Here is a 27230-nt window from a genome sequence, read left to right as displayed (position 1 = left end):
AGCTTCCAGTGTTTTATCAGCCTCATCAGTTACGTTTAACCTTAAAGTTCATTAAACAGGACTTCTTCAGGACGTCTCTGGTGGGGGGTGTACGCCCCTGAAAAACAAAAGTGGACCAGCACACGGAGCTCAAGGTCAATTTCTTACATTTTATTACTGTTGCACCATTTATACAAGTACATATAATTTTGAATGCATCAATTTCATATCATCTTTTTGTATGAATGTGTGGTGTGGGAAAAGCGATGGAGTGAGACATGGAATGAAAATATCAACTGTAGTTGCCATGGATGCAGACTGAGAATTTTTTTTTTTTTTTTTGTTCCACTTGACCAAAAAAGACAGGACTACAGGTTCACCCAACCACGGACATGCAATTTACTGAGTCAAAGAGAGGAAGAAGAACTGAACCGGGCGACGCACGGCGCTCCTCCGATGTTTGTTTCTGCTACGAGTGCTGGGAGGAAGACGCGGTGTGTCTGATGGATGGGACTGATGGATGCATACACTCATACATGCATGTGTGCAGAGGTGGAAAGGTGTTTGAGTGCTGTACAGGCTTCACTGCTGGTGCCTCTGACCGACGTTTTAGATTTTAGCCTGTGATTCCAGCGCTGCGTGCTCATCGTCAGATTAAAACGTCCACTTTGCGTCTCAGCACAGCTTCATCGCATCGTAATGTTTCCACCACTGCACACATGGACGTATATGTGATCTGAAACGTAACGGGGAAAAGCATGACGGGTGAAAATCAGAGGCTCCCTTCCACGTGCACGGCTTATCGCAGCATGGCTGGCGGCAGCCTCCGTGGCACGGACCATCGCACGCCGACCAGGTGACCTGATGGGTCTGATGATCGGCAGAAACACCCCCGCTCCTCCTCCACAGTGGACAGAACACAGCTGCACCGCAACATGCGCAAAATGGCCGCCACATAGAGTCACATAGACTCTGTGGGCGGGGCCGAGAGGCTGCTTTAAGGGGGGGTTCAAATTCAAATGTATGTATATTTTTCCACTGATAATAGGTTCTCTGGAGACAGATGTCCATGTCCTGCCTGTCTCGGGGCCTTTCAAGCGTGCACTACAAGCATCATGCAGCAGGTGAGAAGAGGTCCGAGCGGTCCTCAGGAGGCCACAGACGTCAGCTCAGAGCGGTGAGTGTGCAGCCTGTTTTCACCGGATGTGTTCACAACGTGCACGAAACCTTCTCAGAGCATCGTGAAGATCCTTTTCACAGAAGCTTTGCAGATTTTATAAGCATTACAAATGTTAAAAAACCACTTAGTTTCATTAGAATATATCTAAGGGTTTCAGTACAAAATATCTGAAAAACTCCCGTGAGTGTTTTAATGCGTCTAAGAACGTGTTTTTCTCTGCAGAACCTCTGAAACCTTCAAAACGTCTGAGAAAGTCTCAGCAGCCGGTCTGACGACCATCAATTCAAATCGAGGAAACAACACGACCGCACAACACCGAGGAGCCGAGGGGAGGACGAGCCGGACGAACACACAACTCCACAGCACCGAAGAACCCGAGGAACCAAGCCGAGAACACAGGAGGAGGAGGAGGAGGAGGAGGAGGGGCTGGAGAGCGGACAGTTCGAGTCCAGCTGGTGATTCTAAGCCCCTCCCCCCTCCTCCTTCCATCAGGACTGATCCGCAGCGTGCTGGATGGGTCAGGTCGAACCTCTGGACCGTGTGAGTGTGAGGGATGATGGGATGTGGGATGGCGAGGCGTGTGGCCGACACAGACTCGTATCAAAGTTCAAATACTACAGCAGAAAAAAATAGAATAAAACATAACAATAATAATAGCAATAATCATCTGCGGCGGTGGGAAACTCCTCCAGTCCTCCTCACAAATCATCATCATCATCATCATCATTACAATTATTATTATTATTGTTATCGTAATATGGGTGGGCTAGTAAATTTCATTTTCGTTTTTTAATCTTCATCCTTGTTGAGTTAAGTAATTTATTTCTTCATTTCCGAAAAGAAGCTGTCCATTAATCTTGAACTGCTACGGTTTGATCCTTGCTTGGCGCCTCTGTGGCGTTCGCCTCCTTGGCAGGAGGGTCGGCAGCTGGTGTTGAACTAGGTGCAGCGGCGGCGGCCTCCTTTGGCGGCGCCGCAGCCGCCGCTGCCGCTTCTGTGGGCTTGGGGTCGGGGGAGGCTGCAGGGGCCGCCTCGGCTTTGGCTGCTGGTGCCGCGGGGGCCTCAGTCTTTTTGGCGTCGGCCTCACCTTTGCTCTCTGCAGCCGGGGCGGGGGCCGCGGCTTTCGCCTCAGGCTCCTTGGCGGCAGGGGCGGGTTCTTTGGCCGGGGCGGCTGGCTTCTCCTCGGCCTTGGCGGGCTCCACGCTCTTGGGCGCCTCTGTTTTCGGCTCGGCGTTGGCGGCGGGTTTCTCGGGCTCCTTGGCTGCAGGAGCCGCGTTCTTCTCTTCCTCTTTGGGCGCCGCAGCATCAGCCGCCGGCGCCTCCTTAGCCGCCGTGTCATTCGCTACATCCTTAGCGTCGGTGGCGGCCGGGGCCTCGTCTTTGTTGTCTTTCGGTGCTTCGCTCTCCTCGGCTGAGGCCCCCTCGGCTTTGGCGTCCTTGTCTTTGGCCTTGTCATCGTTTACGTTGTATCCCTTCTTCTTTTTGCTGAGCTTGCCTCCCATTTTGATCTCTGGCCTCTGAAAGAGAAAGAAAACTGGAGTTTAGACACACAGACCAGCAGAAGAAGAGCTTCCACACAGATGGACGACACGTTAAGATGAAGCACAAAAACACGAGTCATGAAAGGACTGAAGCGAGCTTCTTCTTTGTGGTACGCTCCAGCAGCTTCTGAAGGAGCAGGTTCACACTGCTGTGACAGACATCCATCACTCAGAGACGCCGCTCGTCCAGCTCAGTTTTGTTTTTTTTTACAGGCTGTGAATCGGACTAAAAAACAGATTTTTGTCCCACTGTGCACCCCGTAGGATCTGAGAATGTAGAGGAGGCAGGTAGTGTGTGTGGGTAGGCTCAGCACTCTCTCTCTCTCACACACACACACCTGCGGCTTGCTGGCCGGCTCTCACAGTTGAAGATTTTTTCACCATCTGTCAGCTCACAGGAAGAGGACTTCAGTATCAGCACAAATCAGGATTATTAGAAGCAGTTTTATTATAAATCTGCATGTCTGTGATTAAAATGTACAAAAACAGTTCAGGTTCCTAAAAAAATCTGAATCTGCTTCTGAATTATGAAGCAGCTGGGACTGAGCAGTGATATCATGTCTGAGCTCTGCTGACTAATGACAGCTGTTATTCTGAACCTGTTCACTTGTATTTAAACTCTCACTCTCTCTGCTGACTACAAACCAAACACAACTGAAGTCTGAATTATTGTGCACGAGTTTTAAAAAGAGCTAAACTGGCGCCCTGCGGTCCAGACCCTGTGGTCTCGTTGTCAGGAAGCAGCCGTGACCTCCTGACCAAACCTCAGACGTTCTACTCACAGAGTCAGTCTGATCTACTGAGAATGATGCTCGCCCGGCCGCCGCTGTCTGAATCACTCCACTATTCACACAAAGCCTCCTGCAAGTGTCCGACAAGCCGGTATCTGCCAGGGCCGCCGTCCCTGCCGCGGCTTCACACGGGGCCACAATGGAGGTCTCTCTGCTGCATCACATCATTTGACTCCCCCGGCTTGTGCTGCCAGTTACAGTGACTCACAATCATCTGGGCAGACAATGGCTATTCAGCCGAAGGCACGCTTTCCCCCTGCTGGGCGTGTGGTTTCCGTGTTTGAAGAGCCGGGGCAGGGCCACCACAACCTGGAGAAAAGGCCCCGCGTCGCACACAAAGGACTTAATTTAACCTGCAAACTGCTGGCAGGGACACACAAAGGACGGCGTGGTGCGCCTGCCACACACATCCAGCATCCCTTCATGTGGATGATGGCGCCAGCAGAAGAGGATTTAATGCATAAAAACGAGTCCCTAATGTTAAAATGACACAGAGAGCAAAGAAGCAGCCTTCTTATCACGTCATCTTTGAATCAGGTCTAATTGATTTCTGCTGCAGACGTGTCTCATCCATCCAGGTCCATTGTTACAGTGCTAAGCTAATCTGCTAATCCCAGATATCAATCACTGTGAAATCACTTCATGCCGTCTGACCGACCTCCATCTTTAAATCGACATGTTTCAGGTCGTCATTTCCTGTTCAGGCTGCTCTGTCTCCTCCTGGTTCTTTTGGGGGTCATGAAGTCTGGATCCATCAGTCCTCTGTCCATGTGTGGACCAAAGCTGACACTGGACACTGCAGACAGAGACTCCAGCAGCTGTCCCTGCCCGGGACCAGCAGCTCTGCAGTCCAATGTGGAGAGAGAACATCAATAAATAAAGTAATTTTACTTTAGGTGAGAGAAATCCTGCAGCGCTGCTCGTCTCTGAGTTTTTCAGGTATTTAAGCTCAGATAAACCTGGAATTCACTGCAGGTTTTAGAGTGCAGGCTCAGTGAAACCTCACTGCACACACACACACACACACACACTACATGAGCACCACCTGCACCTTTTCCTCTGTTTCCGCTGCCTCTCCACCACACAGTCTCCAATCGTTCACCCTCACATGCTGCTGAGTTAACAAACATGTGATTGATCAAAGCGGCGGCGGCGGCGCTCACTGAAACCTCTTTATATCATATTATTAATCCACAATCCTGTCCGGCCAGTCAGAAAGGTTGAAAAGAGGAGCAGATGGCCGACTCTCTTCATGTCATCAGCCCCCCCCCCCCATCCCTCCATCTTCACCTCCTTCACCTCCACGTCTCTGCTCCACCTGCTCAGTTCCTCCGCTCTAAATGTTTGATCTTGGCTCTCTGTCAGCAAACCCCCCCCCGGTCAGGCAGATGGAGGTCTTCGGGAGGTGCTGGGGTCTCTGTAAATGTCCGGCCCCCAGAGCAGAGGAGAACCTGTCAGGTTCTGTGCTCCTGCCGGTGAAGCTGTGACACACTCGCTCTGTCTCCACATCTGCTGGAGAATCTGCTGGAGGCTGACAGCAGAGAGCAGGAGGAGCTGCAGGAAGAGCTGAAGGAGGAGCTGCAGGAGGAGCTGCAGGAGGAGCTGCAGGAAGAGCTGAAGGAGGAGCTGCAGGAGGAGCTGCAGGAGGAGCTGCAGGAAGAGCTGAAGGAGGAGCTGCAGGAGGAGCTGCAGGAAGAGCTGAAGGAGGAGCTGCAGGAGGAGCTGAAGGAGGAGCTGCAGGAGGAGCTGCAGGAAGAGCTGAAGGAGCTGAAGGAGGAGCTGCAGGAGGAGCTGAAGGAGGAGCTGCAGGAGGAGCTGCAGGAAGAGCTGAAGGAGGAGCTGCAGGAGGAGCTGAAGGAGGAGCTGCAGGAGGAGCTGCAGGAGGAGCTGAAGGAGGAGCTGCAGGAGGCCCTGAAACAGCTTTTTTTACTCCTACTTTCAACAAACTCATTTTTACTGAGTTTAATCCAACGTCCCCCCTGTGTCCGTGTCCCCCTGTGAAGGACCATGCGGGTGGTCGTGGGCCATATCCTCTCTATATTTTGGCCTCTTCTCCATGTGGATCTTCACGCTGACCTGTTGCCTTCAGAGCCTTTCATGGATCAGCAGACAGTCTGGAGGATGGATGGATGGAGAGCCATGCTGTCTGTGGGGCTCTGACAGGAACGGCGTCCTGCTGTGAATCCAGCCCAGGGCCAAGAACAACACAGCCCTGTGTCACACTGACCTCCATTTTAAAACCCATGTGCAGCCACAGCAGACAGCTGCAGCTCAGCGGGGGCAGCCCCTTTGCTCATCCTTCCTCCCTGATACCATTCACAACCCACAGATTATTTATTGATTACTCTGTTACTCATTCTCTTTAAGCCTGTCCTCTCATTTCTGTGTGCTTAGCTTAGCTTAGCTTAGCATAAAGGCTAGAAGAGGCACTGCTGGTTCAGACAGGTTCATAAACTAAGCTGCACATTCTTATGTTTCTCATCACTCCTGGACGTGCAGTCCGGCGCCTTTTAACATCAGTTTCTCACAAACCAGGCAGTGAAACGTAGAAGAAAGATGGCAGCAGAGGTCTGTACTTTCATCCAGAGCAGTCTGTTAACTCACTTTCAGGTGAGCCCTCTAACAGCCTCATGTAGGAGCAGTTTAAACACACAGCCTGGTTCAGGTGAGGCGTTTCTTCTGAATAACATGAAGCTCCGCTGTCCGCAGCAGGAGCCGCTTCCTGCAGCTGATTTAAGACGAGCATGTTACAGGCGGGAGGCTGAGCGGCAGGCAGGAAAACTGGAGCAGAAAATTTGGCCCCATCACACACACAGACACAAATAATAAAAAAAACACAGCGAGACAGAGAGGATGCTGGGACGGCACAGTCAGAGGAGACGTTAAAGAAGGTGAAGCCACAGATTGGAGTCCATGACGAGAAGTTCTCACACAGCGCGTGCTGTTTTTATAAACCTGATCATGTCGAGGCATCGCAGCATCATCGTCTCCCTTCGTTCACACCGCATATTCTGCACGTTCGGTTTCAGCCAGGACGCACCGAGCTGCCGCGGAAAGTCAGGATACACTCGCCAGCACAAAGTGTGCCTTCAGTGGAAATCAGCGCCGGTCCCCTGTGTCAAAGCGAGCAGCAGGACCGGCAGCTGCAGCTATTTCTGTCCAACAGTAAACACCTCCAGCTTCCAGCTGTGCGAAGCTAATTCCATCCCACTCAGGAGAATCAGGTGCTGCATGTAGGGGCTGTGTGTTTTTCATAAAGAGCAACATTTCTGTCACAAATGATGACGATGCCAGAGGAACATCCACGGACATCTGAATCCAGAGCACTACATCTGATCTAAGGGGAATCAAACCACAAAAAAACAGCTTGTGTTGGTGTGTTTGGCGCCCTCCTGTGGTCCAGTTTAGAAGTTGTTTAATGTCCTGAGTGATGATGGTTAGCATGATATTTAAGATTAGCGTTTGTAGCTCCTCAGTGTTCACATACCTGTCGCCCCCCTGTGGTCATTTGTTTCCTTTGCGACCATGATTAGTCATAAAAAGGTGGAGAAGCTTGTTGCAGAGGGCAGAAAGGGTCTGTTCCGACCAAGAACCAGGTTTAAAGCCGGCGCGATGGCGAGGCGCAGGAAGCGCTTGAGTCAGACACTGGATCCTTTCAAATGTGAAATGGAGGAAGGCTGTGATGACTTTATTCTGGAGAGCAGAGTCTAATTACTCAGAGTACACACAGGCTGCTTATTCTGGCCTGAGGCTGAACACACACACACACTCATGGAAGCAAATTGATAAACACACACTAATAAAAGCACACACATTCAGCAGCGTTTAGACAATCAATCCCCAAATTGACAGAGCTTGAGAAAACTCCTGGGCTGGAAATGGTTATTGATCGGCGGCCACAGAGAGCCGCTGTGTGTTCAGCTGCTGCTTATGAGTCAGAGGACGCGCTCGGCAGAGATGAAAGCCAGCCGGCCGCTCCGAGACGCTTAGTTCTGAATGCAAAACCCCTCTCAGCACTTTGCAGACAAAACAGAACAGAGAAGTGAAACAAATCCGCTCCATCTCTGTGGACTTTGTGGCATTTGGCTCTGCAGAAACCTCCTCAGACGCTCACATGACCTCCGTGTCTGCAGAAGTTTGTCTGGATGGAGACTCGCTGCAGAGTCTGACTCTTCGTCAGAACTAATTTTGAAATGTCGCACAAAGTTTACCGATAACTTTCACAGCTGGTGGGTAATGCGTTTTCTGTTGTCCGTGGCCAGCCAAGGTCCACAAACTGCTCCAGAGCCTCATCCAGGAGGTCAGCTTCTCTTAGTGACATCCACTCACATCAGAGAGCGTAAGCTTCAAAAGTGTATTCATGGAGAAGGTTTTAGAAAATGAAACCAAACATTTCTCCCGTTTAGTGCAGCCTGGAAGCCATTAAAGACTCAGCAGTCATATCACAGACTGTCTGTGAGCTCCTGATGACTTCACATGTGAGCAGCAGTCACATGACCAACATTCAGAGAGTGTCTGTCTGAGCCGCAGCCTTCTACCTGTTTGTAGCTGTGTTACTGTGTGTGTGTTTGAAATGTGTCTTCTTATCCTGTCATCTCATTGAATGGACATGTGCTGATATTTTAACCTTTGAGCCAGTTAAATATAGCACATGGTGTCTTTTAATAGCTGAAAGTCAACTAAACTTCAATAAATAATGACACGTCTCCTCCTGTAGGTCCTCATCATTCTCTTCAGATGTTCCAGGAGCAGCATCGGCTCCTCGCTGCACTGCAGGCATCTGTCCGTCATCGTCACGGCCGATGTTACAGCTGGTCTGTGATCAGACAGTTTCCATGACATCTTTGTATGATTGTGTGTCACATGTTCACAGGGCGGCCTGATGACAAACCGGAGTCTGACACCATTTTAGGTGCATCCCTGTGAACACATGAACCTCGCTGGTCACAGTCCTCCCACCCTGCTGTTAACATGACTGATTGGATCTGTCAGATTTGCTCGCTGCCTCGCTCGCTGTGTTTTCTCAGACTGATAAGAGGCTCGGAGAGGACAAGGACGGAGGCGGCGGCTCGCCTGTGAACCCCAAGGCCTGTTTGATATTTACAAACCTGCTGAACGCAGCAGCAGTCAGCGGCGTCAGCCTCAGAGGAAGCCGGGCACCGCACAGGCTTACTGCTCATAAACATCCTTCATTATGAAGTCATAAATTAATTCTGTGCCATCGCTGTCAGATGCTGACAGCCTCAGGTGGAAGCGCCTGTGAGTCCCAGTGTGGAGCTGCGTAAGAGGGCATGAACCGACTCGCCCTGCAGCTCCTCTGGGACGCCACACAAAGTGTCACCTGTTGGTGAGTCTGAAAGGAGCCGCAGCAGGGACGAGCTGCTGCACCATCGATCTGCATCTTTCAACCACCGGGACACGTGAGCGGAGGCGGTAATGACGGAGCAGCAGGGGCCTGCGGAGGTGACGGAAATATGCAGCGTGACACATTGATTTCTGAGCTCCTTCTGAATTGTATGAAAGCCACAGGTCGATTGAACTTTTCACTCTCCAAACATTCCTGACGGAGGCGACGGGGGGGGCTGCAGCTTTACCACATCGATGTGGAACAAAAGAGACGTACAGAGTTCAGCCGCTGCTCCACCTCCACAGCCCCTCCACCTAGCTGCACTGAGAGTGGCAGCACATCGACCTGCCTGGAACAAAAAGTCCTCTGTGTAAGTGTCCTGCAGAAAAGTCAACACGTCCTCACAAAGAAAGACACATCGGTCGATAATACATCCGCCAGATATGACAAATGGTTATAAAGTCCAGGCTGGGGACGTGGGGTGGGGGTCTGAGGTCCGAGTCCCCCTGACGCCGTGAGCTGCTGTGTTTTCAGCTGAAAGTTTGATTTTTAATCGTGGTTTGATTTGACATAAAAAAGCTGCTTTTTAAGGTTAGGGAATAAAAACTGGGCGAGGGCTCTTCATGCATTCATTATTAATATTCATTCATAACCTTAGACACATTTTCCTGGTGCACAATCACATCTTCGGCTGCCAGGACTATGAAATATGCACACATGTTCTGAAATGTTGACCTCGTCTCACATTTTCCTGAACAGCACAGGCTGCATCAGGGCCACATGTTGGGGGGAGGAAAAAACTAAATACATACAGATTACAAATCCACAAAATACAAGAAAACAATAACATTGGCATTAATCTATCACAGAATTGACTTGTGTTTTGTTGCAGGTTGTGATCAGCTGACGGACGCATTGATCAGAGGAGCGGTACAAACATGGCTGCTACGCACGGATGTGGGATGAGCTGCGCAGAGCGAGCCGGTCAGGACGCCCGGACCCCCGAAGGTGGAATGTAACTGAGAGGAGATGCCGGACTTCCCTGAGAGGAACCCGTCAGACTGAACGTGATGGTCTCTGAGCAAACAGCATCATGTGCAGCACCGGCCGAGTGACGGACAGATAACAGGAGGAACAAACACTAACTTCAGAGGTAAATATGTAACTCCTCCTCCTTACCCCTTACACAAACACAGCGCCACATATCTGTGAGCCTCTGTGAGCCTCTGCAGCTCCTCCAGAGCCTGTTGTTGAGCACATATTCAGCCTCACGGCCCATCTACAGCTGCTGTTGATGGAGTCTGATTTAATTTACTTTAACTTTAACTGGCTGATGTCTGGCAGAGACCCACGAGCTGACAGAGAACCTGCTCGAGCCAGAACAAAACAAAAACAGTAAAACTGACAGCAAGAAGTTTCCTAAACCAGCTGGAGTGTGTGTGTGTGTGTGTGTGTGTGAGCCCACTTCCTGTGTAAAATAAGACAAACTGTGTGAGATGTTTCATGAGAAACAAAAATGTCGACCCATGAGCGTCAGACCACAGGTACAGTGAAGTTCCTCTAATATCTGCTCAGACTCTAAAGATATCAAACCACAGCCGTCTCAGCGTGTCAGAGGTTCATTTCACTTCCACTAATGTGCCTGTTTTTAAGTCGCCATGATGGTGCAGCTCTCCAGGCGTCAAAGAGCTCACGACCATGAACATGTTTCCTGTTTAACTGTGTGTGTCATGGTGGAGAGGAAGGTCCAGGACATTACTGGGATTATTTGACTGTGTTCTGTTGTAATAATATGAAAATGAGGTCAAAAGTCAAAAGTTGGTGCCTGATATGCAAATAAATGTCAGCAGAGAGGAAAACAACAGACCTTGAAGACAGAATAAAGTGTCGGAGTGTGTCTCTGATGAGATGACAGCACCAGAACGGGCCCCTCATTATAACGGGCGCGTAATCTCACACACACACACACTGTTTATTAATGAGCAGTGTGTGTCTGAGAAACATGTGACCCCTGACAGCTCCACACACACACACACGCTGCCATCCATCAGCCTGAAGGCTGCTGTAAAGAAAACAAGAGGGAGCCCTGCCTCACAAAATGTAAACTCAGCCAAACATTCGCTTTTAAAGAGACAGCGCCGCGTGAGTGGGGATCCTCACACATAAACATCGTTTATAGCTGCACTCAAAGGGTTAATGTGTGGAACACAGAACCTGATTCTAAACACCAGGATCTTCATGAGTTCCCGTCCTGACGCCAACCTGCTGCCGCCCCACAGCTGCAGGCCGCGCTCTGACTCATTCACTTGTTTACGATGAAGAACACGTTCAATGAGACGCCACGGGCAGGAAGTTCCACTTCCACTGAGTGGATACTCCGTGCTTTCCAGAACTCCAGCCGAAGTGATGCAGCTCATAAGCATCAGTCAAGGACTCGGAGTAACTCTCCCTCGCCCCCCCCCCCCCGCGCTCTCTCTCCTTCAGCACGCACTCAGGGTCAGGCCTTATTTGGCGTTTGTGTCCAGCAGCAGCAGCAGCAGCAGATGGGCGCTGTTTACCCTGTCAGTGCGGCTCAGGCGGCGGCAGGTAGCCTGTCAATACCAAAGTCAGCTCATCAGAAAGCTGGTAGAAGGAGATGAAACTGACCCCGACGCCCACACGCCACCTCAGCGTCAGCAGAACTGATGAGAGGAAGATGAGTGTGAGCACATTTATCACATTTTAGGCTTCACTTATCAGCAGCTGGGAGTTAAACTGTGTGACCGAAAATAAAAGTGCAACCCTAGCTGCTCTGTTTTTAGGATTTAAATCAGATGTTTTACAGAGACACACATGACTGGTGGAGGCAGACCTTCTGTTGTTATAATAAAGCACAAACCACAGCAGTGGTGGTTAATGAACTCACATCTGTCCTGTGCCGACAGAGCAGTTGTTTATCTCTGTGCATTAAAATCTGCTCCAGCTTCTCCAAAGTTACAATCAGAGCAGACACGCCGAGGACAAACAGATTGTGCCTAAAACTTTCAGCCGGTGGAGCTAATAAGCAGCAGGGAAAAGGTCAGGGCGCGCGGTGTTAAATGTCACATGAAATTGGAAATAAGGAAGATAAACTGTGGCTATCCATTGTGTTTGTGGATGTTGGCTGAAAGCCTCGTTCCAGCCTCGTACACAAAGTGGAAGCTCGACACAAAGAGCTTTCATTTGCAGAAGAAGCTGCTCCTCTCTGTTTGCTTCTCCTCGGTGTTTGGTTGAAGTGATTTCCATCATTTATCCTGGCGGCGTGCCCGCACACGTCTCGTGTCCGAGCCGCCCTGAACCTGATGAACCTCCACAGCGAGCTGGGAGATGCGCTGGTTGGATCTCGCTCTCATCAAAATTACATTTTTAAGTGACTTTAAGTCCAAAAATAGCCGAGTCCTCACAGGACTCACTTCCTCTGGGACTCTCTGGTCTCTGGGAATAGAAAGTGGAGCGTGTCCACATACAATCAGGACATTTCTTTCCTGAAAACACCGTCAGCTGTGATTATTTCTCCATGAGGGAAAAACAAATTCCTGAAACGCATCGATGACGTCTGCTAACATCCATCCATCCGTTCTGCTTCAGGCCTTAGAGCCAGAAAGGCCTCCATCCTCTCCAGGAGCTCCCTCCAGCTCCTCCTGAAGGATCCCAGTCATGAGCAGGTACGCTGGGCACAGAGACGCCTTTCAGGGTGGAGGGGATCAGCTCTGCTGTGGAGGAAACTTCGCTGCCCAGTGGGACCTCAGACCAGCTCATGGACAGAGCTGAGCCATGAGGTGGAGGACCGTCCTCTCTCCAACACGGTGGCATGCTGCAGCACCCAGATCACAGCAGAAGCAGGGGCGGAGGCCTTCCCTGGTCCAGTGATCACAACAACACGTCACTTATTAAAGTGTCATTGTCAATAACAAACATGGACGTGGAACACCTCATCCACACTCACAAAGCCCGAGCTTTAAAGTGTGTGTTAGCCCGATGGATGGAGGCAACCATCAGCAGCAATGATCCAATCAAACAGTGTGTGCTGAGTCTGCGGGCCTCCGCTCAAATGTTCATATTCATGAGTACAAATATAAAAAGACTGGACGAGCAGAAAAAGATCATGACTGAACAAACCACAAGAGCTCTGGAACCTGATGGACAGGAAGTAAACTGTGGACACATAACTCAACACAGTGTGTAGAACTAGCAGCAGAAACACACACAGGAAGACACCAGCCGTGTGTGTGTGTGTGTGTGTGTGTGTGTGTGGCGGCTGCGTGCTTTATCACACCACACTGCAGAGATAAACTAACCTCAGTCAAGCTAAATCCTGAAACACAACGGAGGAAACTCAAAGAACCACAAGCACCGCGGGCGGAGGTGGAGTTCAGCCCTCCACTCGAAAACATGCCTGACTTTAATATTATTGTTGTCAAGTTCTAATATATCAAATATGAGAACATGATGTCAGAGGTTTGATCGCAGTGGCAGCAGGTCGGAGATGTTTTTTGCTGATATAAAAAATAAGGTCAAACTTAAAGTTACCACTTCCTGATTTATACCGAAGCAGAACTCTGCGCTGTCTTCTGTAATCTCATTGTTCCCTTTTACAGCTGTGAGTGAAATCAAACCCCGTTTAAAATCAGCTGATGTTTGTATTTGAGCCTCACAACTTCTCAGGAGCTAAGAGCTCGACCAGGTCAGCCGGGGACAACCAGAGCTGGACCCTCCACTGCCTGGCTGGGGGTTCCACACTGCCCCCTAACACACACACACTCAGATCATGCAGGCAAATAGATGTGACACCTTGGGCTGAGCACAGACAGCCTTACATTTGTTCTGGTTGGCTGGCCGGCCGGTCAGAGTGACGAAGAGTCTGATCAGATTCTTCAGTTTCACTGCACTCTGACATGAGAGGAACTGGTGAGTGTGTGTGAGTGTGTGTGAGCTTCCTTTTGACACTGACTCATATTTATGGGGAAATCAGATGTACAGAGCAGATAAAACAGAAGGAGCAGCACTTGTAGCTTTTGGCCTTCACGGCTCTAATTTTATGACATTTTAATTATTGTGGTTTTTAAATCTGCATTTATTTATTTTTGTCACACTAACTGACACACACTTTTCCACTTCCTGTTCACGCCAGTGAAACTGGCTGCAGTTCACCTAGAGGGCGCTGTGACACAGGAGCGAATGGAGCTACAGTCATGATTGACACCTGCCTCTTGATCATATTTTTGGGTAATACAGCATGGATTATATATCAGAACTAACCTAACACACATGTTTCTCATCTTTCTTATGCTTAAAACTAATTTCGCCCATCACGCACCAGCATCCTGCTAATGGCTGAAAATCAGAACAATTTTTAACTCCTTATATTGAAACATGACGAAATGACCAGATGAACTTCACATCTGTGGGATTTATAGGCGCCCCCTTCATTCTGGACTCCCTCCACAGCGCCCTCTATGGAACCAGAGGTTCAGACGTTTGCTCTCTTGATTCTCCCAGCTTGTATTTCTGTCCATTTGGTGTAGCTGAGTGCTGGTAACTCTTTAGACTGTAACATAAAGTCTTACCACTCTGCTCTCCTGAAGGGTTCCCAGTCTGATTGAGCCAACCGAAGGGTTAACTGCTCTGTATGTTGGCCTGCTGGCCTCGGTGTTGTACCAAAACTGGTTCTTTTAAGCCTAATGTCTGAGTTATCAGGATCATAAAGGTGCTACATCACCATGGTGACGTCTGCTGCACACTGAACCTGGTCAGGAGCAGGTTAATTAGAGTTTGAATCAGCCGCAGCTCTTTTATCTGAGGGATGAACACGCTTTTAACCCGTTAACTGCCTCAAACATCGCAGCTTTAAAATTCTCCTTCAGCAGACACAGAGTGGTGATTCTGCAGAAATCCCACAATGCTCGGCTCCTGACTGACCTCGCCATGAACCGCGTCTGCCCTCAGCCGCCGACTGCACCTCAGCACCGTATCAGTGACTGTTGAAGCACATGTGTAGACAGCAATAATTGAAGCAACGAGCCGCCCGCCGCCTTCTCCTCTGAGTGCAGCTCCGCGAGCGGGCTGCCAGCGCTCTGAATGTTTTCAGTCTGGCAACCGGCCGCTTCGTCTACTAAATCATGCAATGCACCGCAGTCCACTCAATCTGTCAAAGGCACTCTGAATCCTCTCAATTAGGAGAGCTGCAAAGTGTAGCCAAAACACCCCGGTGTTTTCATAGCAGCCAGGCTGCCAAAGCAATTTATTTATAATACCAATTTACTAATATTGTCTCTTGGTTTCAAAGGGGGAACCGAACAGGAGCCGACGTGCTAATCCCAGAGGCTGTCAGCGGGCGCTGCAGACATCACAGCGTCAAAGAAAGAACGGCCATTATTCAGCTGACTTTGTGTGCGGCGCAGATGGATTTCATTGCACACTCTCTGCTGCACATCTAGCAATTAGTGATTTTAGCCTGAGAAGGACACAGAAGCCACCTTCACTCCCATCCTGGTTATCAAGAGAAAGCAGGAAAAAGGCAGCAGAGTGATGAAGAGCAGTTGGTGCACGAAGATGCAAATTAGCTGCCGTGGTTTCAGAATATCAATGACGACGTGTCCTTTTCCATAAAATATGAGTTTAAGCAGTCCTCCTCAGGAATGTGTGAAGGACTGACTGGAACAGGACTCCGCCCTTAGCCTCTCCTTGCTGCCCTTCATCATCTGCCTGTAACACACCACTGAGCCAATCAATCATTTTACACAGGATCAATTAACACCTTCTTCAGGAGGATGGTGTGAGAGGGGCGTGTCCATGGCAACGGTCTGTTACACATAGCAACGGCTTGTTCCTCAGAAATAACAGACTGACAGAACGTCAGCACTGACCAATCAGAGTCGAGGATGCGACACAGATGTGTTATCGTGGTGACATGGTGTCTCGGTCCTCCTTACAGCACAGACCGGGCCTTCTTCACGCCTTCGTCTGCTCCCTCCCTGATTTACAGCACGCCGTCTGCAGCCACACAATGACCGGCGCTGTGTCAGACCCACACACAGCACAGCGTGTGTGTCATGGATCAGCTGTACTGTCTTAATGCAAACACAGACCAGCACCTGGCAGCCATATTGGATGCTGTCATTCTTTAGTTAACAGCTGATTGATTTAAACGGCCAGCTGTTCTGAACGGAGCAGAACACACACACACACACACACGGCTGTTGGCTGCATATAAAGAAGTCTGGTTCACTGTGGTGACCTCTCGTCTGGCTCTGTCTGGCTCTTCACTGGTCCTCTGGTTATTAGTAGTACATTTGTTTCCTGTTTTACTTTGAAAGTCTGGGGTCCTTGTGTATCTGTGTGTGTCACTTCCTCCTGTGTTTCCCGCCTTGTTGATTGCCTCGCCCTCGTTCTCACCTGTGTCTCATTACCCTCTTGGTATTTAAGCCTCGTCCTCCTCTTCATCCTTGTCCTGTGTCCCCCCGTGTCCCCTCTTTGGTCCTGATGTGTTTGTGTTTATGTTCTTTGGGTCTTTTGTTCGATTGTTTTGCAGCTTTATTTATTAAAGCTCTTTTGGGTTCGTCTGCGTGGGGGTCCTCCTTAAACTGGACTAAGCTTCAGCAGAACTGATGATGTTTGTGTCTCAGCTGTCATCCAGGCTGTACCATGAGGTGGATGCTTCCGGTCCCTGGAAGTTATCTGTGTGTGTATCTGCCGGTCGCATGCTAGCTGTAAATGATGGTGGCAGATGTGAACATTTATTCATTGTCTCAGTTCTTTGGTTGGGGTTTCAGTTGTCGTATTTGTGAGAAACTTTCAGGCACCGCTGTAGTGACCAAACCCTCTCTCAGTGTGTGGAGGGAGCAGCTGTACCACAGACTCCTCTTTTCTGTGTTATAATAGAAACGTGACGATCCTAAATTTAGCCTCCACGCACAGCCCGACTGCAGGTGTGCAGGAAACAACCTTCACAGTGTCAGACCTGCTCCAAGGGCAGGACGCTGTAAATCAGTGTCATCTCCACCAAGCACTGAAGTCCACTTCTCCTCCGTTTGTCCTGACAAAATGGAGTCCGACGCCATTTTCAGGACGCCTCCTGGAATATTAAAGTTAGTTTTCCTCTCAGAGCTCAGCTGTTATCTGAGTTTCATTTCCTCTTGTTTATGCTTCGTGATGGTCCGGCCTTCCTCTGCGGCAGCCATTTTGAGCCGGCCTGCACATTCTGCATGTGAGAAAAGCTGCAACAAAGTGCACATCATACAGTGGAAAACCAAAATGGATCCTGGGCAGGGCTGGAGACGGCACAGGCTGCATGCATTAGTCCTCTTTGTCATTTCAAAGGAACTCTTCTCAAACTGTTGTGACAGCCGGCTCTATCTTCCACTCCATCACAGGCTCCTGCCAATAATCCCACACCGCCGCCTCCCCGGCCCTCGCATACACGCTGTTAAGACAGGAGACTTCAAGTGCTGTCAAGTGCTCGGTTTGTGTTCAAAGGAATCGTGATGTCGTCTCTGCATCCTTCATCACAGACGCTGCAGAATTCAAATGAGAAGCCTCAAACCCGCTCGCACACAGCGACTCATCTCTGAGCAGGCGACCCGAGGAACCGAGCCTGATCACCCAAACATGTGAAAACCCATCATGATAACAGGAGGTGTGCACCAACGGCACCAACGGCCCACAGTTAGAGCGCTGAATCCTGCCTGTGGTGTGTGTGTGTGGTGACTGTGTGTGTTCTCAGCTGTGTTTGCTGATGTTATCGATCACATGCAGCACCTTTGTTCTCTGTGTTATTTGAATACCTTCCTTTTTTTAAGCACACACGCAGAGAATAACAGAATACCTGGAAATCCTCAACAGGTGTGAGGAGGCGACGGGGCTCAGCCAGCTGAGGATCAATACTGATAAATGAATAGATTTTTATTTGTTCATCTTATCGGCTGTTTCTGGATGATGTAGCCAGATTTCATTCAAATGTGTAACTGTGTATGTTTGAGGCGGCGGCTCTGCTGAAGGCCGGACTCGGATGGTGTCAGATCTGTTCCCGTCTGTCTGTGTTGATCAGGTTTACATCTGAACTGTATCTGAGCTGTGATAACTTGTTCTGCACTCTCTGCTTTGACTCGTTGGTTGTTGGATGATGTGAGGTCTGTACGTCCTCCTGTGAGCCAGTATGAGTATGAGAAAACATAAACACAAGCATATGTTGACCTTATCAGTGATAAAGTCTGGATTACACCCATTTTTAATCAGAGAACACCTCATTGATGATGGACTGTAACCTTGAGTCCATATAAACCCAGACAGGTAGATTACAGTGTTTCTCTGTGATGGAGTGAGATCGCAGGGATATGTCTGATTACTGCTTATCTGCTGCTCCTCTTCCGAGAGTGCTGCAAATCTGTCACAGCGATAGAGGCTCCATTTGGCTCGCCGAAGCCGCCCGGGATTTGTTTCAGAGCAGAATACTTCTTTTCTCTCCGTCTTGCTTGCTAGCAGCTCGGCTTCGGAGGGCTCTGTCTCTTGTGTCAATCAATAGCACTGCAGCTCTGAGCCCATGGCGAGCCGCTCTGCGGTCCCACTGTCCCACACCATCCTCCTCTCCATCTGTCTGCACAGATCCCCGAGGCCCACCGGCTTCCAGCCGGAGCCAGACACGGTCCGACATCAATCAATAACTCTGCAGGGCTGTGCCGCGAGTGGATCAGAGCCAAGCAACGATTTCTGAGAAAGTTCTGCAAGCAGAGTGATAAATTCTGATGGGAATCGGCTTTTAAAATGCCATCAGTTGTTTTGCTTGTTTTAGCTCATTAACCGTAAATTGGAGACACATTTACACGACTGACTGTCATCAGTTCGGTCCAAACGGGACTGAAAGGGCTGAAATATCTCAATAAATATCTCATTTATGAGAAATATAAAACACATGGAAGCCTCCAGATCTTTATTAGGCTGGGATTGTACTGCAAACCCTAACCAAGCCCCTGTAATCGGACCCAGGTGCTGTTTAAAGGCCACCAGACCAACCACAACCACAAGAGGGCGCACGTCTCATTAAATGGTTGACTCTACTGCTCGATCTCAAAACAAAAGAACTTTGCGTCTCCACCCTGCATCATCTCAGTTTCATCGAGTCAAACAAAGATAAGATGTGTTTCCAGTCGAAGGTGTGTGTCTGTTCGGGGGTTTTAAACGACTTCAGCTCAATCAGCGGTGAGAGCACGAGCTGCCGGATGTTAAAACCCCGTGGATGAGCTCAGGTTCGGAGGCAGTAACTCCTGGCTGCTTCCTGTGATGTTTATGAGCCGCTTTACCAGCTCGATCTGAGTGCAGAGGAAAACATAAAGCACCTTCCCAGGAATCATCTATATCTCCCATAAATCCGACGCATAAGGAGAGAGAGAGAGGTGACGTTTAAAGAAGGCTCCTCTGAGTGCTGCTGCCCACGCACACCAGACACTATCTGTCCTGTGTTACCAGCAGAGCTGTGACATGTACGGCCCCTGTTCACATGCAGTGAATGTGTTTGAGCATCATGACTGAAACCAAAAGCTGCGTTTAGTTCGCATGTTTGTTTGTTTGTTGTAGCTCTTGATGCCAAAAAATGTATTTTTGAACAGGGACATTATGTCAGGTTTAACATGGAGGCCTGTAGTTGGAGATGGGCCACCTTGTGGTCATTTGTGGAACTGCAGTTTTTCTCATCACAGTTGTGTCTCTGTAGGCAGCCTGCACACATCCCTGACTTCCACCCCATCTAACACCTCTGCAATAATCCAGAATGACAACTGAGTCATACGTAATCCATGTTCAAGGGCTGCCAACTGCTGGAGGTGGAGGTGGTGACTATAAGAGTGGAGACACAAAATCAAATGTCCAAAACTGTAGCTCCTCAAGTGTCCACTAGAGGCTGGCTCCGACAGTGAGTCAATCCTCACAGACCTGAAAAGGCCCAAGGACTTTACTTGTATTTGGAATAATCAGGAGTTTGGTTGGGCGCAGACCTCAGTCAGAGCCTCCCATACAGACTCAGACACCTCACAGCCTATTAAAACAGACTCGCTCACAAATGTCCAGCTTTTGCAACACGCTGTTATGTACTATATCTACAGCCACAAGGGGGCGCCAGACAGGGAAACACCTGTCCTGTCAGTGGCCTGGATCTTAAAACCTCACCTGAAGGGTCTGATAAATGAGCTGCACGTGAGTCATGTGACTTCTGTCAAGACACTTCCTGCCTGGTTTCCACCGGAGCTCACAGTGAAAGACGAAACTGCGGCTGTGACCTTAAAATGGCAGCCGAAAAAAGCAGCTCCAGGCTGAGTTCTGATACGAAAATGCATCTTACAAACTCATCAGAGCTGCAGACAGTTATTCCGGCCTTGTTTTCCTCCTTACGTCTGTCTGGCTGTCTGGCTGTCTGTCTGTTTGTCTGTCTGTTTGTCTGTCTGTTTGTCTGTCTGGCTTGGTGAAACCAGCCCTCTCAGCGCCGCAGCTGAATGACCCATGTCACCAGCGCGTCTGCAGCTCGCGGCCAGGCGCCAGTGGAGTGAAATTGGACGTGGCGGGCGTCCACTGTCCCCAGCCACAACAGTGAGAGAGAGAGAGAGAGGGGCAGGCCCCGCAGTCAGCGACGCTGGGTGGCAGACGAGGAGACGGGACAAAGTCGACTCTCAACTCCAGCTAACCCCGAAAAGAGCCACGGGGAGGGGGAGGAGGGCAAGACACACATTATCCAGCACGGCTGGACTCATCCAGGCCACGCAGTCTAGACGGACCCTACACGACAGATCTACTTTTTCACATTTATTCATTTAAAGTGAGGTTTCATCGAAGCTAATTCTCTTTGTTTTGAAAGGTCTCTCAGTCACAGCATTGTTCTTTCTTATTGTCTGTGCTGTATATTCAGTGACTCTAAGTCTCCTATTTGTCCAAATGTCCCTGAATGTCCCACCATCCTGGCTCGTATGTTTCCAGAAACATCCAGCGTGTTCTTCATCCAGAGGCTCATATAGACCATGAGCATGTATGATCATATGAAATGATGGAGCCTCTCCAGACTGTGCTGAGGACAACAAGCTGCAGCACGTACAGCAGCACTTACAGTGATGAAGATGAGAGGCTGCCAGAAGCAGAGAGAGCCCAAAGGGTCAGATAGACATTTTTTAAATCAAGATATAATTGTAAAACATCCTAATGATCATATATCAACATATATAAATAAACAGCCTCCGTCACCCACACGTTCCCTCACTCCGCTGACTGTTCAGACAGGCCTTTGATGAAGCGCACTTGAGGAATAATAAAAAAAACTCGAGAGATATTCTTGTAATTTTCTTCTCGCCCTCAGTTCCTGTCTGGTGGATGGGAGCTGACAGAACTGGGACTGCAGCACAAACGCGAGCGGGCCGAGCACCTTCCCGTCTAAACTCTCTTGTACCATCTCATTATTTTCAGACTCCGTCTCTGGACTGTTTAAGATTCACGTAAAGGAGCTGCGGCGGTAACGTTTCTGAGTCATGGCAGGCCTCCCAAGATTTAAAAAGAGAAAAAAGACAGCGGAGGAGGAAGAGGAGGAGGAGACGCTGATGGCTGCTGATGGCTGCTCATCATTCAGACTGCTGGATAAAATCGGTGTTGTTGTCTGTCCTGATGTCTCTGCTTTGTATTCAAACCACGAGAGGTACCACCAGAGACGCTCTGAGATCATGATCGAGGAAAACATGGCTGCTCAGTACGCATTTTAACATGATAAGAGGCTGCTGATGACTAGCTGCAAACTACAAACCACACATTTTAACATTAGGTACTCAAAGTAAGGGCATCTTGATCGTTTGTTGGGCTGACAGTGTGCTCCTTTGTCATAGAAATGGTTTCTTATGGTCACCATGGGAACAAGTCTCACCCTGATCAACGCAACTTTTGTACACATAATGTAACTCCACTGAAAAATTGATCTTATGTTACATTTTCCATCGGTCTCTGTAGCAGAGATATTAAGAAAAAACTGCAGTTCCTTGAGTGTCCACTTGAGTTGTATTGGACTTGTATTAGTTTGTGACCTGTACTGAGGCCCCGCCCACCTCAGTCCCACCTCTTTGCCCATATTTGGGTGGTTGGATGCTGCCAAGATGGCATCCAAGAAGAAGATTCTTTATCAGGATTTTTAGGCTGCATCCTTCCATTTTGTCCACCAGGGGGCTGATGTTTTATTGCCAGTGTTGTGTATGTACTGTTCTGTGGTTTATTCACCCTTTTCCAGCAGTAGCAGGATGTTATCAGCCACCGGAGGCTCACCCTGCACGTCTGTGGTTAATAAGTCACTCGTGTATCAGAGACACCTGCTGATAAATCAAGGCTTCAGGAATGTCGTGTATTTTTCTGGATTTTGTGGGATTTACTGTTCAGATGGTAAACAGGCGCTTTCATTGCAGTCATTATTTAACGTGTGATATCTCTATAAAAACCTGCCAGTGTTGATAAGGCTTTTATAGCTTTTACTTTGCAATAACAGGGGCCAGTTTTTAGGGTGAGATGAAACTGACTATTAAAATCTCATTACTATCAAAATGTTATCTCAGCCTGCTCCGGTCTCAGGATGAAATCAGTCTCCCCCACAGATAAGAGGACAGGCCGGTGGAAGAAATATGGCTGAGAGTTCCCTTTATCTGCCCCCGCCGAATGATTCTACAGCCGCAGAGATGGCAGAGTGAGAGAGAGAGAGAGAGAGTGGATTTGGGATTCGGTGGAGAGCAAGCTGAGATCGCCGAGTTCATTCCCACTCCGCCGGGGTACATATCAGATAACGTTGTCGCTTTCAGTTTGAGCTGTAATTTCCTGGAAGACGAGGCGCGACGTGACAGATGGCGCTCACGGTGAAAGAGCTGCCGAGGACGAGGACATGTTGCATCGCAGTCAAACCTCCGGCAGGGGACACGAGGAGGGGCCGAGACCCATCCAGCTAAAGCCCGGGTCACAGAACTTTAGCATTTGTAACATCACATTAATGAGCTCCTCGTCTGTTCTGGAGAAATACATTCCAAGATGGCTGCTCAACACTTGAAATGTTTTTGGAAGAGAGGTCTCTTTTTGAGACATCAGCTACGATCACCACAGACGTCTTAATCTGAGCCTAAAATCACCATATGTCGGTTCAAAATGAATCATTTAACTAGATTCTGTAGAAACACTCCTCATCACAACAAGGAAGCCATGATTAACTCACGCCATCAGCAGTCACATGACAAACAAGTGAATCAACACTTTCAAAGGACCTAGTACAGAACCGTGAGGCTCTAACCTCCATTTTCCCATGCTACAGGGTCACCAGCGTGCCACTGTGCCACCCACACCCTGTGAAAACCCACCAACAGTGAGGCGGACGGAAACCACACCACTTCCATCGCCTTTATTAACTCGCTGCTTTGACTAAACAGCCCCAAAATAAACACAAGCTCACAGTCATGTTACACACAGTCATTCTTCCTCTAACAGGAAGCTGAAGCACATGACTTCCTCATTCCTGCCAGGTCAGCACTGTGCAGTGACGGACACGGAGCGCTTATCAAACGGAGGCAGTGGCCACATCCACTCACAAAGTCTTATTAAAAGCTACATCTGTTCAACTGCAGAGACAACACAACATGCATCCATTCACTGTGCTGGGAGCCGCTGGGCGCCTCACACACTCCGGCTGCTCCTGTACGACCCTGCAGCAGCTGCAGAATCAGTTTCAGAATCATGCTAGCGTAGCATAGCGTTGCACACAGTAGCTTAAAGAACAGACAAAGACTGGTGCATGTGATGCTCTCACATTATACAGGTTCCAATGGGGAAGACGAAGTGGGCAGCGGACAAAGATGGTGCCCCCCAGTGGCAACACGGCAGGATGAGTGAGCACATCTGACTTCCATCCATCCATCAAACCGCTTATCCAGGGCCGGGTTTGTGGCACATCTGACTTTATTTTGTAAATTACAAGCTTCAGAAACCGGGTCCCAGTGGATAGATTTCCAAACACTGTCCCCATGTTTCAGTGTTTTCAACCTTTCTGAAGCAATGACGCCAAACCTCCACCCGCAGGCCCGTTTTCAGGGGTTTTTGGATACGTGTGGACACACGCCGTCTCCACAGAAAACGTGTTCGTCTCCGCGTGGATGTGGCGGCAGCAGCAGTGTCAGTAGTAACAGCTGCACCCATTCCCCACCTTCTTCACACACACACAGTTTTTCAGGTGTATGAAGCAGCAGGTGGAGCTTCCCAGTGTCCTGCATCATCTCCTCTGCTTGAGGCTTAATTATGACTGCCGCCCTATGACAGAGATCCTCCTGATCATGTGACTCACTTGACAGAGTGTGTTTGTGTGTTAATGACTGAAACACACACGCACAGAGGTTATAACTTGCTTTTCTGTCTGGAATTATCTCACTGCTTTATAAAAAAAACGTCCGCTTACATTTGGCCACATTATTCATCTTCATCCCAGACAGACAGTATGCGTAACGGAGAAAGAGACAGGGGCGAGTGAGGTGTCATCGCTTTGTGTCTGCTCTCTCTCTCTCTCTCTCTCACACACACACACAGACACACACACACACACACACACACACTCTGAGCGGCGGGCAGCAGCAGTAATGGATGAGTCACCGTCATAACTTCTCATCAGGTTGCTGTTTGTCTCCGTCTGGAGAGATGAATGAACAGAGTCAGTGATGGTTCTACGACAGCCAATCAGCAGCCAGACAGAAGGGACACATTACTATGGCTGCCCCGTTACCATGGTGATGTTGTCACGCAGTGCATTGCTGCAACTACCGACATTTTAGCAACTGTAAAGAATTAAACATCACGTTGGACTTTGATTTGTTTTAGGTGTCATTTCTGCGGTTTCACAGTGACGTGCGTCATCACGGTCACATGGCGGCACATGGACCAATCCGAAAGCTCTGTTTATTCATAATACTGTTTTTATGTTTTTACTAAAAACAGAACTAAAAAAGAATCTGCAGCCATTTGGTGACATTTCTGAAGCACGGCTTTATCGACAGCTCTGACAGATACATCCACGCAGGCTCAATAAAATGGCCGACAAGTCCACGCAGAGGCTCAAATTCACCCTGTGATGATGAAATGATGGTGACGAAATTAGCAACAGAGGTTCTGCTCCTCAAACCTACAGCAACACGGCAGGCTGTGCTGCGACGAAGAGCTGATCCGACAGATCAGGCTCTCTGTACAGAGGCAGCTGCCTCCTGCACCTGTTGACCTCACCTACAGCCCGCCATCACTTCAGCCACAACAAAAAACAAAGGTTTAAAAGGACTACAACAAACCAAACACGCCGTCTGCAGCAAGTCGTGCAGCAGCAGGTCGTCTTAACGACTCAGGCCATTTTCTAATGACTTTAATGAAAATCAGTTAGTTCATTAATTGATCTAATTGATTAACAGATTACACAGCAAATCATTTCTACATATCAGAGCAGCATTCCACACACACACACACACACACACACACACACACACACACACACACACACACACACACGGCCATAAATACAAACAGATTTTATTTCTACAGATCATTTTTCTCTGGAACGAACAAATGCACTGAAACACCATCCTCCTCCTCCTCCTCCTCCATCCTATTGATAGGCAAGGTGGCATCTCTCCCATCCACACCCTACACCCAGTGCGCATGCGTGCCGCGGCAAACAAAGGACCAGGCAATTAAGCGGCGGAGGAAGGCTAACAAAGTTTGACTCGCTGCAGACATAACATCCAAAGCGACGCAGCAGCAGAGAGGAGCTGAATGTGTGCGTGAGAGAGGCGGAAGAAGATCAGGTGCACCCGCGATCTCCATCACCTCATCCACGCCTCATCCACCCCTCCTCCTCCTCCTCTTCCCTCCTTCATGCAACACACGCTCCCAAACCCCCCTCCTCCATCCTCCTCCTCCTCAGCGCAATAAAACAGAAATATGAGATCAATAATTCATCTGAATCATGACATAATGTGCTTAGAGACGCTCGGTGTGTGTGTGTGACAGGAGGCATGCAGCCACAAATGGAGTCCACACCTCCACACAGACAAAGAGGTGGAGACTCTTCTCCTTGTTTCTGGATGTTGAACTGTTTACAGGCTGTAAATTATGAGGCGAAAACACACACACACACACACACACACACACACACACACACACACACACTTCCCTCCGTCCTCACGCGGTGCCTTTTAGCCTGAGGAAATTATACAATCATAAACGATCAATCAATAAATAATAGAGTGCGCGTGGCCGTGAGGACGCCGTGAAAACGCGCGTTTTTTTTTTTTACAGTAAAAGTGGTTCTGCGCCCGAGCGCGTGTTCCTCCAGACTGTACACACCCCTTTTTAAGCTCGTGCACATTCTGTCGCCTGGTGTAAAAATAAAAAAATGAGCACGGTAGAAGCTCGCTGTGACTTCTGCTCTGTCTGCTCTCATCTTTTTAAATGTCCTCCTCTGCTTTTATCAAATCTGCGATCTTTTGTTCCACGCAGCGTGCGCTCGGCTCCAAAGATGGAGAGATGGAGAGAGAGAGAGAGAGAGAGAGAGAGAAAAGAGACAAAAGGGACTAAATCAAATCAAATAAAAAGCGTCCATAAAGCGTCCGAAGCGGCGTGGAGCCGCGTGGAAGCGGCCGCGGCTTCTTACCGTGTGCGCTCGGACTCCGACGCTCCCTCTGCTCTCCTCGCGGGTTCTAGTGGCGGCTGCTGTAATTTTTTGCGGCTTCTCCTGCGCGCCCAGCGGCTTGTGCCTGCCTGCCTGCTGCACGGAACGGCTCGGCTCGGCGATCCTCCGCCTGCGCGCACACGCATCCATGCGTGCGTGCACGCGCGAGCACTGTGCACGCACATGCAGAAGCGGCGCTGTAAAATGTGCTGTGACTGAACGTTAGAGCTTCGGAGGCTTCAGTTTATGGAGGCTGCTTCTTTTCTCTGATAATCTGACAGAAGTGTGAAGCTCAGTGTGTCCCGATAGTAAAACCACCTTTCATGGTGTTTCCTGAGGGGAGTCCCCTGCACCAGGACACATTCTGTCTCCTTTGGGTGTGTTTTTTCTCCCAGTGGAACTCGTTTGTTTCCTGGGTTTGTCTCAGGGTTTGCTTTGCGCACTGGACGGGACTGTGAACGGCCTCTGCGCCGCTTTCAGTGGGTATCCTCCTCCACGCTCCATCGCCCTCCTGCTGCTTCTGCGCGCCCCCTGCCTTTCACTGCGCGTTTTTGCGCGTTCTGCCCGTTGTTTGGAGGACCTGTTGGAGCAGCTGGATGCACTTGTTGATGCGCACGAAGATTTAAAAGCCACACCAGAGGCGAGCTGTTCAATCAGTCCTGAGAGATGCAGAATTATCAGCAAG

The 27230-nt window shown here is 49.3% G+C and overlaps 1 protein-coding gene across 1 annotated transcript; it reads right to left on the bottom strand.

Annotated features, from left to right (window-relative positions):
• Positions 1 to 253: 253 nt before the first annotated feature.
• basp1 (brain abundant, membrane attached signal protein 1) lies at positions 254 to 27070 on the bottom strand. The gene is made up of 2 exons (XM_028428350.1): positions 26528 to 27070; positions 254 to 2676 (listed from the first exon to the last, which is right to left on the bottom strand). The coding sequence occupies exons 1-2, from the start codon at positions 26693 to 26695 to the stop codon at positions 2011 to 2013; spliced, it is 834 nt and encodes a 277-aa protein (XP_028284151.1). The 5' UTR covers positions 26696 to 27070; the 3' UTR covers positions 254 to 2010.
• Positions 27071 to 27230: the final 160 nt, after the last annotated feature.

Source organism: Parambassis ranga, chromosome 17, assembly GCF_900634625.1.
Source record: "Parambassis ranga chromosome 17, fParRan2.1, whole genome shotgun sequence".
Taxonomy (NCBI): Eukaryota; Metazoa; Chordata; class Actinopteri; family Ambassidae; genus Parambassis; species Parambassis ranga.
The sequence above is the reverse complement of the archived record's forward strand: the minus strand, read 5'-3'. Positions and strand labels throughout refer to the sequence as shown.